General features: G+C 41.8%; 1 protein-coding gene across 1 annotated transcript; it reads left to right on the top strand.

Moving 5' to 3' along the window:
* Positions 1-6,842: 6,842 nt before the first annotated feature.
* On the top strand, positions 6,843-15,846 carry CDX4 (caudal type homeobox 4). Its single transcript, XM_019955703.2, has 3 exons — positions 6,843-7,341; positions 14,268-14,413; positions 15,658-15,846. The coding sequence occupies exons 1-3, from the start codon at positions 6,843-6,845 to the stop codon at positions 15,844-15,846; spliced, it is 834 nt and encodes a 277-aa protein (XP_019811262.2).
* The last annotated feature ends 5,888 nt before the right edge of the window (positions 15,847-21,734 follow it).

The raw sequence follows: 21,734 nt of genomic DNA, 5'->3' as shown, positions 1-21,734 counted from the left end.
GGCAAGAGTACTGGAGTGGGTTGCCATTGCCTTCTCCGTTGGGCATTTAGGAAAGAATAAAAATTCAGTGGAGAAATTATTCAGTGAGAGAATGAGCAAAAAGTAGTAAGATATGAAGTTCCTTGGGGGTCTGGTGGCTAAGACTCCACACTCCCAATGCAGGAGGCCCAGGTTTGATCCCTAGTCAAAGAACTAGATCCCACATGCTGCAATTAAAGAGTCCACATGCCACAGTGAAGATCAGAGATCTTGTGTGCCACAACTAAGATCGAAGCAGTCAAATAAATAAATAAATATTTTTTAAATAATAAGATTATATGATGCTAGAGGTATTTTTAAGTGGGAGAGAATAAGGAAACTGAACTGGAGATGAGTCAAATTAAAAGCAAAACTTTTAGAATAAAAATGCTCATTATAAAATCAAACATCAATCACATCAATCACTATATTGGCTTCAAAGCCAAACTGTTCTGAAACAATCCCTCACAGAATGCCACCTTGACTTCTAAAAAGACCACACATCATGTTTCTTTCATCAACTTGTTCACCAGACACAGTGCTTCCTGGCCCTCATAGTGTACATGCTCTTCTTCGGAACTAATCTAAATCTTTACCATTACAGCTTGTGTCAATTTTTGTATCCTGTGTTCAGTAAGTATGGGCATAACAACTAGGCTTATTGTTACAGAATTGCCAGGAATTCTCCAAGTCCTGATCCCCAGACCCTGTGTGAACATTATGGCCATAGTGATTTACTGGCTGCTTCTTACTAGATGTTTGTCCTTGGGCCTGTCACTAAACCTCATTGAATCTCCATTCTCACCTCTATCCCCCCACCACTATAAACCAGGGCTGATACCATCTACTTCCTTTGATTGTAATGACCCTAATGGAAGTTCACATTGGAAAGGAACCAGCACTGGTCCTGACCTGGAGTACATACTCTGTGAACTGGGTTTCTGGTTCTATTTCCCTAAGAAGATAGCAGGCATTTGCATTTTTCTTTTTCTTTCAGAGAATCAGCCTACCTTAATCCTCTCAGACTCAGTCTGAGTCTCCTTTAATTCCACTGTGGAGTTTGTAGTCTCCTCATGTATGATTGGCCTCTCTGTCCTCCTCCTCTCTCTTCTGTAAACCCTTCCCCTGATCTATCCTTCTTAAATTTGGGATCTTGGCATTAAGCAATAGGCCTTGCTTGCTTCCTTATACATACCTTCTCTCTTCCAGAGTTGATGATGCCTTTTGATAGTCAAGAAGCCTATTTTTCTACTACATTGTCTTTTTGCCTCCATCTCAAAGCCCAGATTTTCCTCATTCTTTTTGTTCTCCTAACCCAGATCTAAGCCTTTGACTGTGTGGATCACAATAAACTGTGGAAAATTCTGAAAGAGATGGGAATACCAGACCACCTGACCTGCCTCTTGAGAAACCTATATGCATGTCAGAAAGCAACAGTTAGAACTGGACATGGAACAAGAGACTGGTTCCAAATAGGAAAAGGAGTACATCAAGGCTGTATATTGTCACCCTGCTTATTTAATTTATATGCAGAGTACATCATGAGAAACACTGGGCTGGAGGAAGCACAAGCTGGAATCAAGATTGCTGGGAGAAATATCAATAACCTCAGATATGCAGATGACACCACCCTTATGGCAGAAAGTGAAGAGGAACTAAAAGGCCTCTTGATGAAAATGAAAGAGGAGAGTGAAAAAGTTGGCTTAAAGCTCAACATTCAGAAAATGAAGATCATGGCATCTGGTCCCATCACCTCATGGGAAACAGATGGGGAAACAGTGTCAGACTTTATTTTGGGGGGCTCCAAAATCACTGCAGATGGTGACTGCAGCCATGAAATTAAAAGAGGCTTACTCCTTGGAAGGAAAGTTATGACCAACCTAGATAGCCTATTGAAAAGCAGAGACATTACTTTGCCAACAAAGGTCCGTCTAGTCAAGGCTATGGTTTTTCCAATGGTCATGTATGGATGTGAGAGTAGGACTGTGAAGAAAGCTGAGCACCAAAGAATTGATGCTTTTGAACTGTGGTGTTGGAGAAGACTCTTGAGAGTCCCTTGGACTGCAAGGAGATCCAACCAGTCCATTCTAAAGGAGATCAGTCCTGGGTGTTCTTTGGAAGAAATGATGTTAAAGCTGAAACTCCAGTACTTTGGCCACCTCATGTGAAGAGTTGACTCATTGGAAAAGACTCTGATGCTGGGAGGGATTGGGGGCAGGAGGAGAAGCGGATGACAGAGGATGAGATGGCTGGATGGCATCACTGACTTGATGGACGTGCGTTTCAGTGAACTCCAGGGGTTGGTGATGGACAGGGAGGCCTGGCATGCTGCAATTCATGGGGTCACAAAGAGTCGGACATGACTGAGTGACTGAACTGAACTGAACCCAGATCTGGTAATTTGCCCTGGGGATAGGGTGGTTACAGATCCCTGGCCCTCCACCACTCCAAGGAGTACTTGCCCTGACTATTCACATTCCTGTGAAAGAATATTAATCTTTCTCCAAACACTCCTTGGTCCTGCCCCCACTGCAATACTTTGGAGTAGGCCAGAGCCCTGGTGGCTCAGTGGTAAAGAATTTACCTGCAACGCAGGAGACTCAGTTTCAATCCGTGGGTCAGGAAGATCCCCTGGAGTAGGAAATGGCAGCCCACTCCCATATCCTTGCCTGGAAAACCCCATGGACAGAGGAGCCTGGTGAGCTACAGTCCATGGGGTTGCAAAAGAGTCGGACATGACTTAACAACTAAACAACAACAACACAGCCTAGTAGTGCTCATTCTCGAGGGTGTCTGGCCTAGCAATTACAAAAGCCCATCACAGTGATAAAGATGGATGGAAAGGCTACAAGGCTTCTTTCTTGTCCCAAGACACATCACTAAGTTTCCAAGTAGCTCAGGGAGGTAGGTAAGAATTGGTAGGTGGAAGGATGCTGTTTATAGAGCCCAAAGTGCAAAACTTGAACTGAGAGACACCAGTCAGGGATATCCAAACTGCTCTGATAATCCTTGTATAGCCTGAGCCCTGATCCTCAGCCTGTGGGTTTTGACTTTTGCTGCTGGCCACTCTGCTTCCTGGAGTGCTACAGTCCATGGGGTCTCAAAGAGTTGGACACGACTTGGCGACTGAACAACAACAACTCTGCTTTCTGCAGTGAGGTTCCCTCTCTGATTAATTTCCAGGTTAAAAAAAAAAGAAATAAAAATTTCCAGTCAAATAAACTAGACTGAACCTTCCTGCCACTCTGCCTCTCTCTCCCACCTCCCTACCCCCACATTCTACTCCCATCCCCAGAAACAAACAAACAAAAACACAAAACTAAAGTAATCTTGAAGCCAAGTTCCACTAAGCACTGGACAACTTACTGGTTTCTCTTCAAGACATCCCTAGAGTCGAGTCAAAATGGTGATTGAAAATCTACATTTCCAAGGTCACTTATTGATTCAGCATACAAATGTTTCTTGAGATCCTATCATGTGCGTGACACTCCATTCTACAGGGCTCAAACATGCCCCCGACACCTTTTCAATGTGTTCAAATTCTAAAATATTCAGATAAGACCCCAAATAACACTAAGATGGACAAGAATAGTATTAATCAGTGGGGGAGTTGATAAGGGGATTCAGACAAGAGGAAGTACACTCTCTGAGAGGAGGATCATAACATAAGACTTTTGGGAGGAGGTGACATTTAAGCTGAATCTTTAGGGAGAATTGAAACAATTTTTATGCATAAAAACTGTCTATGCTATGCTATGCTAAGTCACTTCAGTTGTGTCCAACTCTGTGCGACCCCATAGACAGCAGCCACCAGGCTCCCCATCCCTGGGATTCTCCAGGCAAGAACACTGGAGTGGGTTGCCATTTCCTTCTCCAATGCATGAAAATGAAGTCGCTCAGTCGTGTCCGACTCTTAGCGACCCCATGGACTGCAGCCTACCAGGCTCCTCCATCCATGGGATTTTCCAGGCAAGAGTACTGGAGTGGGGTGCCATCGCCTTCTCCGTAAAAAAACTGTCTAGGCATAAGCAAACATACATTTTTTTAGTGAAAGAGTATTGGTCTGGGAGTCAACAAACCCGAGTTAGAGTCTCAGTTCTATCATTCACTGCCTTAAAGACTACCTTCCCCACTCAGACCCTCTGTTTCCTCATAGATAAAATGACAATATTTGGTTAGCTTAGTCTTAAAGGTCCTGAATATGCTTCCATCTTGATACAGCTTTTCAAATGTCAGATAGACCAGTTTGCCTCAAGATAGAATAGATGGAAGAGAATAATGCAAGGGTATTGGGTCTATGTTATGAAAAGGATTGAATATAGGGCCTGGGAGCCTGAGCAGAGAAAGAAAATAGAAGCCAAGTCCCAGGCCTAAGCCCTAAGGTTGTACATTTTCCCTGGTTCCAATTTAAGAACATGAACTTTGCAATCTGAGCTGCCTGGATTGGGAACCTAGCTCTACTACATACCAGTAGTTCATTTAAAAAGTTATGCCACCTCTCTGAGCCTTGGTTTTTTTGGTCTCTAAAATGGGAGTGATAGTAAGTAAAGTTGTGAAGATTGAATGAGGTAATGTACACAAAGTGCCTATAAATATGTGATTTTCCTGCTCCTTAGTCCCTTCTCCCCAGTGCCGCATTTTAATTGGTCTTTGCTGACCAATTACTTTTGTTCCTTCTCATTTTCCAATGCAGGCTTCAAAATATATCCAGAATTCAACCACTGCTCTCCATCCCCAGTGCCATTCACCTGGATTATTGCAATAGACTTTTACTTAACCAGCCTGATTTTATTTTGCCCACTTACAGTCTATTCTTAATCCAATGGCCAAAGCAATCTTTTCAAAACTTAAGTCATGTCACTTATCTGTTCAAAACCCTACAATGTCTCCCTATCTCACTTAGAGTAAAAGCTTAGACATTAAAAATGACCCACCATATTAATGTTTGGACCTCATCTACCTGTTAGCCACACTTTCCTTCTTGCTATTTCTCCAATAAAAGACAGGCTTTTCTTTTTACTTGCTGTTCCCTCTGTCTGGATCCTTGCCTCATAGCTCAATCCATCACTTCTTCTATGTTTTACTTAAATATTATTTCTAAGTAAGGTCTTCCCAGACCACCATATATTAAATTGAAACATCCTCTAGCATTCCTTATTTTCTTTGCTGCTTTCTTTTTCTTTACAATATTGATTATTACTATCTGACATACCATAAAATTTAATTACTTATTAGTATATCTCCCCTTGAGAAGAATATAAGCTTAATAAGTGCTTTGTTCACTACCGATGTCTCCATACATAGAATAGCACCTAGCACTCAATAAATATTGGTTGAGTAAATTAATGAATACAGTGGTCCTGTGCTGTGTGCCAAGTGTTGTTAAACAGTTTGCATATATCACCTCAGGAAATCCTGCCTTCAAAATACAGACACTGTTAGTATCCCTATTACACAAGGGGAAACCCTGAAACTCCCAGAAGTAATGTGATATTTTCGAAGCCAAAGAGGGATCAGTTAATGAAGGTGCCAGGTTGTGTTGGACTTTATGGAGAAGCATATTCTCTGAATAGGAACACATCTTGAATTAAAGGTTGTGGTAGGCTTTGGGAGGGGGCAGGAGTGAGGGAGAAGGAATGTGCATACATGCTAAGTCACTTCAGTTGTGGAGGGAGAAGGAATACTGGAATATAAACTGGTTTTGCATTCAAGAGGTGATCTGATTTCTTGAAGTAAAGTCTTGAGTTCATTGGCATCTACTGGCAACTCCATGTCTTTTTCAACAATTTTAACTTTACAAAGGAAATTGCAAGTGTAAAAGCAAGTTGGGAGCTTCAGCTGCCCTGGATTTGAGTCTGCAGGAATTTGGCTCCTTGTGAGTACTGGCAGAAAGAGACACCCAAGCAAGACTAGTGAACTGACAGGAAAATAAGAAAGCCCACTACCCAGAAGAGTCTTCTCCTTCTTTCCTTCCTTTTTTCATAACATCCTCTCTTTATCTTTCTTTAATTTGTACACACTTGTAAAACATTCAGTTAATCCAGCCTGTCATCTACAGGAATATAACCTCAGGAAGGCACAGCAGAAATGTTTGTCTTGTTCACTGCTCTATCCCCTGAGTCTACAGCAGCCTATCACATAGTAGGCACACAATATATAGTTGTGAAATGAATCTCTGTCCTCAGAAACAAAGCTCTCCTGCTATTGGGGGGTGGGCAATGAAGAGACGGGAGAGCCCCTTTTAGTACTATCATGGGCCAGTGCCATGTGGAGTGCCTGTGCCAGGGACTGTGGGCAGAGAAGATACCAAGAATGCAGACTAGGTGCAGGAGATTAGCGTAAAGGGAAGAAGCCACAGGGAAAGGACCAAAGAACAGGATTTTGCTCTGATTCTACACCTCTCTATCTCACTTTGCCGGGAACTGGTCAGGAACCTCTGGAAGAGCTCCTGCTTCCAAAGGCGCAGTTAGTGCTATGGGATCAGGTGGACAAAAGCGAGAAAGATGAGACTGAAAGGCACAGGATCTCTTGGAGGGGGTGTAGAGTGAACAAGTCCTTGTGAAAGTGAAATGGCCGTTCATTTGAATGCAAATGCTATGTAAAAGCCTAAAGCCCCTTGACGTCAGCTCAGCAATTGGGGGCCCGTCTATACAGGGCTACCAGTCACCTGGAAACCGTCAGGGTAGGAAACGCCTATGGAGTAGTCGGAGGGGCGTGCAGCACAGCTAAAATTCTGGTTCCCTACTGCTTCTCAAAGTCGGGTTGGGACCTTAATAGGGACTTCAGGATGCCTTAGGGAGCTCCTTTCTCATATCCAAGCCACTATGTACAGAAGCTGCCTTTTGGAAAAAGAAGCGGACATGTACTCCAGCACTCTCAGGAGCCCCGCAGGAGGTGGCACCACCGGGGCTGGTGCCACTGGGGATGGTGGGAGTCCTCTGCCAGCCTCCAACTTCGCAGCGGCCCCTTCTTATGCGCACTACATGGGATATCCACATATGCCCGGTATGGATCCTCACGGGCCACCGCTGGGAGCCTGGGGGTCACCCTATAGTCCCCCTCGTGAAGACTGGAGCGTGTACCCCGGGCCATCCAGTACTATGGGTACGGTCCCCATGAACGACATGAGCTCGAGCCCCGCCGCTTTCAGCTCACTGGAATATAGCAATCTGGGCCCCGCAGGGGGTGGAAACAGCGGTAGCAGCCTGCCAACACCAGCCGGAGGATCACTGTTCCCCATCGACGCCGGCATCGCAGACGAGAGTTCTAGCAGAAGCCGTCACAGCCCCTATGCATGGATGCGCAAGACAGTGCAGGTGACTGGTGAGTAACCGAAACCAATGCTCTGATCCTTTTCCTTCCTTTGCTTCTTCTTTACTTCTGTTGGCCTTCTGGTCCTCCTACTTCTCAGACTTCTCTCCGCACAGCTTAGCTAAGGAGACCACTATGTGGCTTACTGCCCAGGGCCCCAGACCACAAGTGACCTCCTTCGCTTGTGCTTCTGCTCAAAAACAGAGTGTAGTGCTTGGAACTAAGCTGACAGTAGAGGACTTTTTCATCATTTTCTGATCAGCCAAAGGAGCAACCGTGGTGACAATGGACATACTGAGCCACAAAGATCAAGATCCAACCCCACAGTTGCCCAGATAGGAAAACATATTCACGGGGAAGGTCAGTGGGTGAATGAGGAGAGGACAACTATGTTTCTCTATGCTCAGCCACTGCTGTTTGCCTGTTCCATTTCAAAGCCTTCTCTATCTGAGCAGGTCGGCTTCTCCCCCAAATCTGGTGATGGTCAATTTAGATTCAGTGCTTGATTGGCAATAGGTGGTCCAGTTTAGCCACAAAGGCCCTGATGGCAAAATGGCCTCCTCACCCTGAACTCTCAAGGAAGCTCCAGTTTCCTTTGCCCAAGCTGGCAGGAGCCAGCTGAATTCAAACCCAATGCCTTTGTACAACTTTCCTTCCACCAATGGAAAGCTACAGCACACCACTGGGACATAATAAGCTGCTCAACCCTAACATCCCCGGGGTGTGCACCAGTATCAGCCCCAGCATCAATACAGTTAAAGGGATTAAAGCCCTCCAAACAGTACAGGCAGGCATTTCGAGATGCAGGGACTGAATACAGGCTTGTCAGGACACATAGGAAAGCCCAGAGATCTCAGCCTAATGCCAACTCACTCTCCTACCAGCAAGCTACTGGTTGGCGGCTACTGGGAGGAGGGTGTGCGCAGGGGTGTGGGGTGTGTGTGGGGGGGTACTCTGCATACTCTGCTTTAATCTTGGACAGGGGCTGGAGGAGGGAGGTGGGGAGATGTTTGTTTTCAGCTATAGTTGTGCTTTTATCACATTCTTATTATTCCAACTCATCACTGCCTTTCATTAGAGAAAATTAGTAAAATTCAGCCTAACACTTTCATCCCTCTGGGGAAGACATGACATTCCAATAGCATTTGCCCATAGTGATTATGCTTCTGCTCACAGTTCTGCACTTTTTCTCTGCTTAAAAATAGCAAAAACAAGAGGGTGGGAAGGGACCAAATTTTATCATTGAGAGTACTCAGCCTGGAGGAGGCAGTTCCAATTAATTAGGACATTACTAGGGTAGCAATCCCAAATTAAGAGTAGAGCTTAAATACTTAGCTCTAAAGTGTTTGTAAGTAAGTCTGCATATTGCTTTTTGAAATAAGAGTGAGTTGGTGGGCTAAAAAGAATAGAAAGTAAGCTTAGGGTGGGGCACTGTCAGGGCTGTTATTATATCTAATCTTAGGGTTGTAATTAACACCTATTCACTAAGACCTAACCATCAGCAAGAGACACAAAAGCCAGAAAAGTGGCTGCTCCAGTTTAGGATTATGTTTTGAAATACTTAAAAAGAGGAAAGTCACTAGTATGTTGTTTGGAAGACAAAACAATGGGAAGAAAAGAACAAGATAAAATAATTATCTTGAGTCATGAATTTTCTGTATAAAAGAGAAAATATGATGGGTTTCTCTGCTTAATAGTCTTCATTTGTATTTGTCAGAGTCTCTCTTTTGTATAATTCTGGTGCCAGGTAGAGTTTAGAACGGGACTCTAAATTACTCTATGGAGTCTTCATCATTAGCTCAGTCGTCAAACCTTGCTGTACAATACCATCTTCACAAGATTTTCTCTCCAACTTCTATGAGAAATTCTAAATTGAATGATTTTAGAACCTCACTAACTTGTGGCAGCCTATCCTATAGATGAGGCTTTATTAAATTCAATCACCATTTCATTTTAATGTCTTATAAAAATACCCCTTTGTTATATTCTTGCAGCCTAAGTACATATTTAGCAATGATTTAAGAATATGATGAAAAGTATGGACCCTCTTCCAGAAAAATGCACAAGGGCACAAATGCACATGTACACACTTCATTTTTTCCATCAGATTTTTTAAATTTTTATCTATTTTTTTGGTCTTGCCAAGCAGCATACAAGATCTTAGTTCCCTGACCAAGGACCAAACCCATGCTTTCTTCAGTGGAAGCACAGAGTCTTAACCACTGGACTGCCAGGGAAGTCCCACATATGTCATTTATTTGAATAATTTTGGGAGACTCATGGATCCACTGAAACCCCTTCCGTAGATCTCAGGTTATGAACTGATAACCTGAGAAAAAATTAAAATGATCACCTCTCTGTATCACTCCAAACCAAAAGGCACCCATTTGTATGCTTAGTACATAATGAGAGTTAAACAAATATCTGTTAAGTGAATAAGTCAGATCCTCCTAAATTTTATACTTCACTCTGTAGTATTATAGGACATTTGACTTACGGCTGAGAACAAAACAGATGATCTACAAAAATGGAAGTAACCCCTCCTTGATTATGGTAGTCAAATTAAAGCTCTTTATATTATTTAAGAATGTTTTAACTAGCCTTAAGTTAAAGAAACAAAAATACACATATTAGGGGACAATTGGAAAACATTTCATAGTGATTATCATGGCACTTGATTTTTGAATGACAGAAAGGGGACTGACATACAGAATAAATGACTGTCCACTAAGTGATTTGATTTAAAAGTGAGATATTTTTTCCCCCACTTTGTTCCCTAAGTAGTCTGTTTGAAAACACACCTTGTGTTAAAAATTATGTGAAAAGGAACCTGACAGAGATATTCACGAAAAGTTCATTATTTTAATATTTTAAGCATTGTCAGTTTAAAAGTTCAGTATTTTCATATTTTAAACATTGATAGCACCACTCTAGAAATTTTTTCATTTTGTTTTTATTTTACCCAGAGTTATAGCCTTGTATGAGTATTGGAAAGGCGGTAACCCTAGCAGGGCTGGAAAGCGGCTTTGGTTTTAGGGGTGGGAAAGAAGAGGAGAGAAGGAAGTGACTTTGAATAATTCTGATTAACCCACTGGACAAAAGACAGAAAACCAAGGAAGTTAAAAGGTTTTCTTCAGTTAGGACATTTCAGAAAATTAGTTACTTAGTAATTCCTAATATCATTATCTTTCTTGGTTTTGATCATTTTATTTTTATTTTTTTTAATTTTATTTTATTTTTAAACTTTACATAATTGTATTAGTTTTGCCAAATATCAAAATGAATCCGCCACAGGTATACATGTGTTCCCCATCCTGAACCCTCCTCCCTCCTCCCTCCCCATACCATCCCTCTGGGTCGTCCCAGTGCACTAGCCCCAAGCATCCAGTATCGTGCATCGAACCTGGACTGGCAACTCGTTTCTTACATGATATTTTACATGTTTCAATGTCATTCTCCCAAATCTTCCCACCCTCTCCCTCTCCCACAGAGTCCATAAGACTGTTCCATACATCAGTGTCTCTTTTGCTGTCTCGTACACTGGGTTATTGTTACCATCTTTCTAAATTCCATATATATGCGTTTTGATCATTTTAATTGGACAGTTTTTATAAGTGAATTTGGATGCAATTTTTAACTAAAAGCAGCAAAAGATTACCATCGCATGGAAACTCATTATGATGGTGTTAATTACACTCTGTTCCCTATTGAAAGGGATTGGTGTTAATCATCTTTACCCTCGATGTCACCATCATCATAATCCTTAGGTTTGGAGAGTGCTTTTCTGCCTAACAGCACTGTCACAGCCAGTCTCTCAAATGAGCACATTTAGGTGATGATAAGTCATCATATATAATGACATTTGTTTGCAAACTCTGTAGGGATCCTGTCTCCTTATGGGAACTACAGAGGTTTGTCAAAGTGTTTGGTCAGGGCAAGTAATGATATCCTACCGCAGAGCTTTGAAGCAGCCCTGTAATACAACTTAAAGTTTGTTACTTTCCTAGATTAACTCGCAATAGTGCTGGAGAAGGGGATCCCACACCCTCGGCACTGTCATAGTCTCTGGGAGAAGAGAATGGCTTGAACAATAAAAGCTACTGCTTTTAGCACTTTGTTAGTGTTTTAGTATGGAAATATGGTTCTATGCTCCACTAGAAAATGTCCAAAACGCAGTCAATCAGATTTCATCATTTAAGGGAAGAGACAATGGAGTAAATGGAAAGAAAATAGCTTGGGAGGAGAGACACAAGAGGAGCACCAGGAAATGAGAATTCATTTCTCTTCGTTAAACGTGCAGTCAGTATTTCCAACTAATCTAGTGTTCTTGAGGTCTGAGGTCTTATCCATAAGATTGGGGCAACAGACTCTTTTTTTAACACTTTGCATGGCTTTGATATGCAGCCTGGCTCTTCCTCATCCCTCCTTTCTTTAGGGGTTATATTGCCGGAAAGGGTGAGGATTTTCATGGCAAATAAAGAGGCCTGGTATTGACTTTATTGTCCTCAGAAGAAACTGCAAGAGGGGAATTTATGACCAATGGGGGTGGGGAAGAATTGCAACCTTCCAGAATTCTTGAAGTCTGGTTATATTTACTGATTATCAAAGAGTTGAAAACAGACACACGCACATTAAATTTTAACTTCTGCCTCAAGTTAGAATTTAAACACTCAGTCATTTTGGTATTAGGAATGGTTTTAGGAAACATCTCTTCAAAGATATATTTTGATTCTAAGATTTGAGGCTCTAGAAATAAATTAAACCTCAATGTTTTCATTGTGGCCTCAAAAATACATTCTGCCTTTGTAACATACCAAATGCCAGAACTTTGGTTTCCTAGATTCAGAAAAGCAGCTGAAGTTTGTTTTCCGTACGTGTGAGTCTGTTTCTGTTTTGCATATACATTCATTTGTGTTATATTTTAGATTCCGCATATAAGTGATACCATATAGTATTTGTCTTTCTCTGTCTGACATTTCACTGAGCATAATATTCTCTTGATCTTTCCAGGTTGTTACAAATGAACCTAACACAATATTGTGAATCAACTATACTTCAATTTAAAAAATTGATATAAAAAAACCCATGAAAAACAAGCAAACAAAGAGAAAACCAGCTCATAGTTTGAGCCTTTGAGATAGATAAACTGATTGGAGCTCATCATTTTCCATTTTCAAGAAGGAAAGTTTTGTTTAGCTCCCTAGTCCATGAGTTAATCCTAAAACATATCTCTCATCTAGAATTTGTTTCTACATTCACGTCCCCCCCCTTTTTTTTCTTTCCTGGAGATGAAAGGGTGTCTGACATTTGTTTAGGGCTTGTAAATTCCAAACCAATTGGCTGGTGTTCCTGAATGTAAAGAGGGTTCAAGATGGGATCTGATGCTATGTAGCTCCTTTGTTAAGCTTGTGCTGCATCTTAACACCTCAATGGAGTTTAGGGAAACACTTTAAAGAAACCTTTGTCTTACAGATCGCTCCCCAAAACTTCACATCAAAAACAACCAGGGAAGATCAGAAGGAGTTTGCCAAAAGCTATAGAGAAAAGGAGGAAGATCCTGGAGGGGGTTAGAAAAATTGAAAAGAAAAAGAAACTTCCTAATCACCTTTGGAAAATTTAAAAGGAGGAATAAAACCCTATTTGATGGAAGGCATGAGAAATTAGTTAAACATTGTAACACAAAGCAAATGTTTGGATATCCTTTCAAAGAATACTAGAATACCCATTTTATTCTGGTAAAGTCAACACCCCCTACTTCCCCCTCTCATTTTCCATTAGGGAATAAAAATTTGTTTAAAACTCCCCCAAAAATCCATGGAGAAGGAAATGGCAACCCACTCCAGTATTCTTGCCTGGGAAATCCCATGGACAAAGGAGCCTGGAGGGCTAGAGTCCATGGGGTTGCAAGAGTTAGATACAACTGAGTGACTAAACAACATCAACAACAAAAAAACTAAACTATTTTTTCTAATAGGTGAAAAGAAAGTGAAAGTGAAGTAGCTCAGCAGTGTCTGACTCTTTGCAACCCTGTGGACTGTAGTCCTCCAGGCTCCTCCATCCATGGGATTCTCCAGGCAAGAGTACTGGAGTGGGTTGCCATGTCCTCTCCAGGGGATCTTCCTGACCCAGGGATTGAACCCAGGTCTTCCGCATTGCAGGCAGACGCTTTACCTACCGTCTGAGCCACCAGGGAAGCCCATAGAGCTCTTGTAGAACAGAATCCAAGTGACAAGAGATGTTTTCTTTTTTAAGTACTATCCAAATGAAATTCTCTCTAGAATGTGCATGTAATAAGAATGTCAGTATCATGAAACAGTTTGCTGCACTTGGGCCATTCTTATGCTGCCCAGCATATTTAAACTAGGAATAACATTTGGCACACTGGACTTGGAGTCAGTCAGAGGTATGTGTTTGGGTCCCCATTCCTAAGCCCACTACCACAAAGCCACTTACCTCTGAGCCTCGGTTTCCTTATCTGTACAATGGGAATAAGACACATTCTGCATAAGCTGAAAGGGTAGGTGAGAGAGAGGTTCAATAGGAAACAACATGAAAGAACTCTATACAATATAAATGGAAGTGCACGTATAATGGATGGTGCTACTATTGCCAATACTGCTCTCATATGTGAGTGGGAAGGGAATGAAAATCATGGCTAGTGTTTGCTTTAAAATGCTTTGGTGTAACAGTATGTCAATGGTGCTGTGATGGGTGTGTTGAATGTGTGTGTGTGTGTGTGTGTGTGTGTGTCAAATAGCCATGGATGACAAAGTACTTAATGAAGAAATGGACTTATGACATATTTGGTTCAAAAAATGTACTTGTTTTATATTTGAAAGTAATAGCTAAGGGTAGGAACAGTGGCTCTGATTCCTCCAACCAAAATAACCTCCAAAGAAAAAAAATATGATTAAATACACTCCTTTCTCCCCTAACAGGGAAAACCAGGACAAAAGAAAAGTACCGCGTAGTTTACACAGATCATCAAAGGTTGGAGCTGGAGAAAGAATTCCACTGCAATAGATATATCACCATTCGGAGAAAATCAGAGCTTGCAGTCAACTTGGGCCTTTCTGAGAGACAGGTACACCGGAAGTGCATTTAACATTTTTCATATAAGCATTTCAAATAGGCTAAGATTTTAAGGACATCTGTAAGCAGGAGGGAAGCAAAAGAAGACTAAGCCATTCTCAAAGCTTTCCTAAAGCCCATATTTTTCCTATTGAACCTCCTAGTGTGGTGGGCACTATATAGGTGTGGAAACAAGGATGGGGACATAGTGGATGGAGAAGGATTAAAATCCCCATACAATTGGTCAGCCAAGTCAAAACCTTGATATGATTTCCCAAGTAGTTATAATCTATGTGTGAAGTTGAAATCTGTCAATCATGGCAATTATCTGGCTTATATCAGTCAAACTGTAACAGTAAATGAACACCAATGCTTATACCTGAATCAAGTTTTTCTATTATTCAGGCTAGGAGATTTAATTTTCTGTGGTCTATGTAATCCTATGATTCCTGCCTCAGATTTAGCTTACTGTGGATACTCAGTGAAAATTAAATCTTGGCAAGAATCAGTAGTTTCCACTCACCCAGCTTTTGACATGACATAACTATTTGATGTTCTTTTTTTTTTTCCACAAAGGTCTAGGAGTAATCCTGGATATCGTATAATTCTAGAACTGTAAAGTCCATTAATGCCTTATCCCAAGTAATCTACATTTCAACCATTTATAAAGGCACACAGCAAGAGATATAGTACTTCATAACCCTTGTTCACCCAGTTCTGTGTCATTAAACTTACTTTAAAAAAAAAAATTTACATGGCATGTAGGATCTTAGTTCTCAGACCAAGGGTCAAACCTGTGCCCCGTGCATTGGAAGTGCAGAGTCTTAACCTCTGGACTGCCAGGGAAGTCCCTAACCTTAGTCTTTTAATGACAGATCATAATCACCGTTGCTATTTAAATCCCTCCCTTTTCATCACCATGCCTCAGAATCTGCCATACTATCATTATTTATTTTTACCTGTGCAACAAAGATGGTGAGTGAGGTATAATGTAAAGACTACTGCATTCAGAGTCTGAGGCCCTGGGCTTGATTTCAATTTCATCTCATGAAAGATATTTTCCCTTTCTGAGTCTCAGCTTTTTTAAAAACCTGTTGTCAAAAGGGCATACTTCACAAGGTCATTGTGAGGCTCAAGTGATGCATGTGAAAGAGTTTGTAAATATTAATACTAAAGCCCCAGAACAATATCAGCAATGACTTTGAAAAATGCATTCAGTATGTTGTCCCATTAAATCCAAAGCATTTTTTGTTTCAGGTGAAAATCTGGTTTCAAAATCGCAGAGCCAAGGAGAGAAAGATGATCAAAAAGAAAATATCCCAGTTTGAGAACAGTGGAGGCTCAGTGCAAAGTGACTCTGGCTCCATCAGCCCTGGGGAACTACCTAATATTTTTTTCACCACCCCATCTGCTGTCCGTGGATTTCAGCCTATCGAGATTCAGTAGGTCATAGTCTCTGAATGAAATCTGAATGAAAGAAAGGCAAAGAGAAATGGAAAATGCCTTTCCTTTAGCATTGTCTTTTTGGTCTCTTAAGATATCAGCAGGGGAGTTGCAACATTAGGTAATAATTCCTTTTAAGACAGTATTCAGAATGAGTGGATGCACCATGGATTGAAGATAATTCAAGAATCACTTACTGTTAGGAACTATACCTAGAAAACTCCTGTGTGCAATGCTATGTCAGTCACTCAGGGAACTTGGTGGTAAGCTGTATAATTGAAATCTACAGTCACAAGCCCTTGCAACTCTATTCACAGTTTCAGAAATTTGCTTGTAATAGACCATAAAAACCAGTTCTGCCAGGATGCACATTTGTATATGTATACTTGTGTTCATCATTTGATGCTGAGTGTGTCCTCCGATATTCTTTTTGGGGTGGAGAGAAGGTGAGCAGAAAGGTATCTATCTCTAGCTACCTTTTCAAGTGTTTGATTCAAAAGCTAACAGAATTTTCATAACAAGACAAAGGTTTATTAAAACATCAGGAGGTGATTCTGAATCTACTGTCACTTGTTATAAAAAATAATAAATATTAAAAGGTTTTGTCCCTTGCTCATACTTGTCTAGCATCAGTTATCTCAGAACTTCCAACCTGCAGTGTCAATTTCAAATCCTGCCAAAACAATGAAATCAGACTAGAATAACACAGTCAACTTGGTTGAGTCATTAGAAAAGGCAGGTCTCCAACACTCAAAGTAAAGTGAAAGTGAAGTGAAATCGCTCAGTCGTGTCCGTGTACAACTCTTTGTGATCCAATGGACAGTAAACTACCAGGCTTCTCTGTCCATGTTATTTTCCAGGCAAGAGTACTGGAGTGGGTTGCCATTTCCTTCTCAAAGTTTACTCAAAGTAAACTCTTCCCCTATTCTGCCTCTCTATTCCATTTACTGTTAGAATGTGAAACGATAGTGAGATTGAACATGAGTACAAGGATAGTATATGGTCTATAGTTTCTCTCATTGCCATCATCTCCAGTCTGTTCCAATTTACCTACCAATCATGTCAATGCAATGTGGTCCAAGAAGCTGCAGTTTACAGGTTACAAACACACGACTTAGGCTATAGTGAGCAGAGTTGTCTGGAGTTTGTTGGTCCACTTTATTGCTTGCATATCCAAGTGGTCAGAAGCTGAACTCTTAATCAGTTTAAATTGAGATGGTTTAAAAGAAAATGTGATTAAAGTAGAAAATCAGAGCACAACTTTCCTTTTCAAAAACCATCTTTGGGTTAGGAGTGAGAAGTTTATCCTCCCCATCGTTATGAAAATCTCAGAAAGAGGGTGCTACTTCATTGCCTCCAATAAATATGGGCCAGACAAAAGGTCATCTAAATTGCTGATCACAGAAAATCAGCATTAAAATAAGTCCTTCCAATCTAATAAAGGGAAGGTGGGAATCACAAAGGTGAAGAAGCTAACTTCTGAGTGTATTTGTCTATTTACACTCAGAAGTTAGCTTCCTCACCCATAATATCCCCCAACAAAGGTATACCTTTGGCAATAGCAGTTGGATTTCCCTGAGGATTGTTCTTTCCTGCTGTAAACTTTTTGTTCCACAAGGAAGAAACATTTCTCTATTTTTATAGATTCTAATTTTATAGAACCTGTTAGCAAAGTCACAATATAAAGCTTTTTTTCTTAGTAGTACACTGCAGCCACTTCCTCTAAGAAGACAAGTTGATTCTTTCTCTGAAACCTGAGAAAAATATATACCCCCTTCTTTTATAGTCATATTATAGTGGTGTGGAGAAGGAGGCGACAGAGGATGAGATGGTTGGATAGCATCACCAATTCAATGGACGTGAACTTGGGCAAACTCCAAGAGATGGTGAGGGATGGGAAAACCTGGCATGTTGCACTCCATGGGGTCACAAAGAGTCAGACACAATTTGGCAACTGAACAGCAACAATGGTGGTATGTGCTGGAGGTATATAGACAAAAAGTTAAACACAAAAATGCAAAAGTTGCGTTAAAGGTAGGTTTCAATAAAGATTTTTTTCTGGTGTTGGGGGCTGAGATTCAGAAATGAAAACATGCCAAATGACTGACAGTGTTCAGCTAGGGTAGCGGGCTTATGCAGATTTTCTTCTTTTCATTGCATTTCAAATGTATGCTGTTTTGCAATAGAAGTCTCCTTAAGAAACATGCTTTCACCTCAGATCTTTAGTTGATCTTCAAGTAATTTGCAACTTTAGTGTCCTACTTACAATTTATAGAAGTGTTTCAACCTCCTAGTTCCTTACTTCCGTTCAGTTCAGTTCAGTCGCTCAGTCATGTCCTACTCTTTGCGACCCCATGAATCGCACCACACCAGGCCTCCCTGTCCATCACCAGCTCCCGGAGTTCACTCAGACTCATATCCATCGAGTCAGTGATGCCATCCAGCCATTTCATCCTCTGTCGTCCCCTTCTCCTCCTGCCCCCAATCTCTCCCAGCATCAGAGTCTTTTCCAATGAATCAACTCTTCACATGAGGTGGCCAAAGTACTGGAGTTTCAGCTTTAGCCTCAGTCCTTCCAATGAACACCCAGGGCTGATCTCCTTTAGAATGGACTGGTTGGATCTCCTCGCAGTCCAAGGGACTCTCAAGAGTCTTCTCCAACACCACAGTTCAAAAGCATCAATTCTTCGGTGCTCAGCTTTCTTCACAGTCCAACTCTCACATCCATACATGACCACTGGAAAAACCATAGCCTTGACTAGACGGACCTTTGTTGGCAACGTAATGTCTCTGCTTTTCAATATGCTGTCTAGGTTGGTCATAACTTTTCTTCCAAGGAGTAAGTGTCTTTTAATTTCATGGCTGCAGTCACCATCTGCAGTGATTTTGGAGCCCCCCAAAATAAAGTCTAACACTGTTTCCACTGTTTCCCCATCTATTTCCCATGAAGTGATGGGACCAGATGCCATGATCTTCATTTTCTGAATGTTGAGCTTTAAGCCAACTTTTTCACTCTCCACTTTCACTTTCATCAAGAGGCTTTTTATTTCCTCTTGACTTTCTGCCATAAGGGTGATGTCATCTGCATATCTGAGGTTATTGATATTTCTCCTGGCAATCTTGATTCCAGCTTGTGCTTCTTCCAGCCCAGCATTTCTCATGATGTACTCTGCATATAAGTTAAATAAGCAGAGTGACAATATACAGCCTTGACATACTCCTTTTCCTATTTGGAACTAGTCTGTTGTTCCAGTTCTAACTGTTGCTTCCTGACCTGCATACAAATTTCTCAAGAGGCAGGTCAGGTGGTCTGGTATTCCCATCTCTTTCAGAATTTTCCAATTTATTGTGATCCACACAGTCAAAGACTTTGGCATAGTCAATAAAGCAGAAATAGATGTGTTTCTGGAACTCTCTTGCTTTTTCCATGATACAATGGATGTTGGCAATTTGATCTCTGGTTCCTCTGCCTTTTCTAAAACCAGCTTAAACATCTGGAAGTTCACGGTTCACGTATTGCTGAAACCTGGCTTGGAGAATTTTGAGCATTATTTTACTAGCATGTGCTACTGCTCCTGCTAAGTTGTTTCAGTCGTGTCCGACTCTGTGCGACCCTAGAGATGGCAGGCCACCAGGCTCCCCCATCCCTGGGATTCTCCAGGCAAGAACACTGGAGTGGGTTGCCATTTCCTTCTCCAATACATGAAAGTGAAAAGTAAAAGTGAAGTCGCTCAGTCATGTCTGACTCTTAGCGACCCCCATGGACTGCAGCCTACCAGGCTCCTCCGTCCATGGGATTTTCCAGGCAAGAGTACTGGAGTAGGTTGCCATTGCCCTCTCCAACTAGCATGTGAGATGAGTGCAATTGTGCAGTAGTTTGAGCATTCTTTGGCATTGCCTTTCTTTGGGATTGCAATGAAAACTGACCTTTTCCAGTCCTGTTGGCCACTGCTGAGTTTTCCAAATTTGCTGGCATATTGAGTGCAGCACTCTTACTTAAGGAAGGCCTTTGATCTAGTCTTAGAGTTGTTCGTGTACAGCTACAAAGATAAGTCTTTGGGAGGGCCTGACTTCTTTTCAAAGGAGAAAGGAAGCAAGACGCAAGGGATGTTTTCTACTCTTGCTTCAGATCCAGAGAATCTAGCTGTTTTCCTCAGTTGGAACATTTCAACATTATCAAACAAAGACAAGAAGGGCAGGAGGAGCTAGCAAGGGAGTTGGGTGGTAGGAGGAAGGGATATATTATAACAAGATATGAGGAACACTTGGGGAGGTAGTAGACATGTTTATTCAGAGAAGGCGATGGCACCCCACTCCAGTACTCTTGCCTAGAAAATCCCATGGGCTGAGGAGCCTGGTAGGCTGCAGTCCATGGGGTAGTGGAGAGTCGGACACGACTGAGAGACTTCACTTTCACTTTTCACTTTCATGCATTGGAGAAGGAAATGGCAACCCACTCCAGTGTTCTTGCCTGGAGAATCCCAGGGACAGGGGAGCCTGGTGGCCTGCCGTCTGTGGGGTCGCACAGAGTTGGACACAACTGAAGTGACTTAGCAGCAGCAGCAGCAGCAGCAGCAGCAGACATGTTTATTATCTTAATTCTGGTGATGGTTTCGTGAGTTTATACATATATCAAAAAACAACTTTTATACTTCAAATGTATGCAATTTCTTGTATGTCAGCTATACCTTAAGAAAGGGGCAAGCAAATGAAACAATGTGTTTCTAACTGTAATAATAATACAGCAGGAAGGAACTCACTAGAGGAGTTAGTCTATGGAGATAGTCACCTTAGATAACTTAGATTCAGACCCCAGGTAGGATCACTTCCTTGTATACTCATGTCTGAGTCTGCTGTTGAGGAAGGACACCAATAATTCATCATTGATGATTCTTTCATAAAATGATGGTGGGTTTGGAGGGTAGGGAGAAACCAAGATATGTTGGCACTGAGTCTTGAAGTATGAATGTCAATGCAAAGCAAAGAAGTCCCCTCTGTGTTCTTTCAGAACCAGTATTGTGAGTTGGAAGTAAAAGTAGTTATTCACATCTAATAGAAAGAGAAGCATTTGTCAGAGGTGGGATCAAGATGGCAGACTAGAAAGACCCTGAGCTCACCTCCCCCCACAAATACATCAAAACTACAACTACATAAGGAGCAACTCTCACTGAGAATGACCTAAAGATTAGAAGAATGGCTCTCCTACAATCAAGGCTGTAAAGAAAGGTCCACACACAGTTTGGTAGGAAGGCAGAAGAAGTGATCAAGTCAGGACCTACATCCCTAGTGGATGACCCAGGAGGCTCAGGGATCCTCCTTGGGGAGCAAGGGGTTTAAGCCACATATTAGGCACCCCAGCCATAAGGTCCAACATTCAGAAATCAAGCTCCCTTATATGATTCGAAAATCAGTGGAGCATAACGGAGAGATGTAAGAAACCAAGCCTCCACTCTTGAAGAGCTCACACACAGACTTGTTGGCTCCCAGTCGCAGAATGGATGTTGCAGATTGAAAAAATGAACTGTGCTCTGGCCAACCTGTCAAGACTGCCTCAGCATGCCCCACAGCCTGTACCAGGCTACCACTCCAGCTCCTCCTGCTTTAGAACTGCTCCCTACTAAGATGGAGGCTACTATTGCCAATGTACATGTTCTCATTGGGGAAGGTACAGAGACAGATTGGGCCACAGTCTTACCCTTAGCCAAGGGGTAGATTGTCTTTGCCAGTGTGTATGTACACCAGGGAAGGAGCAGAGCCTGCTCAGTAGTGTGGCTCCAACTCCTCTGGCCCCAACTCTGCCTCTCACAATGACACAAACACCAGGGAAAAAATGAAACCAGCTCAGAAGTGCAGCCCCAAGCCCTCAGGCCCCAGCCACAATTCCAATAGGG

This window comes from Bos indicus, chromosome X, assembly GCF_029378745.1.
Source record: "Bos indicus isolate NIAB-ARS_2022 breed Sahiwal x Tharparkar chromosome X, NIAB-ARS_B.indTharparkar_mat_pri_1.0, whole genome shotgun sequence".
Taxonomy (NCBI): Eukaryota; Metazoa; Chordata; class Mammalia; order Artiodactyla; family Bovidae; genus Bos; species Bos indicus.
This window is presented reverse-complemented; position numbering and strand designations above follow the sequence as displayed.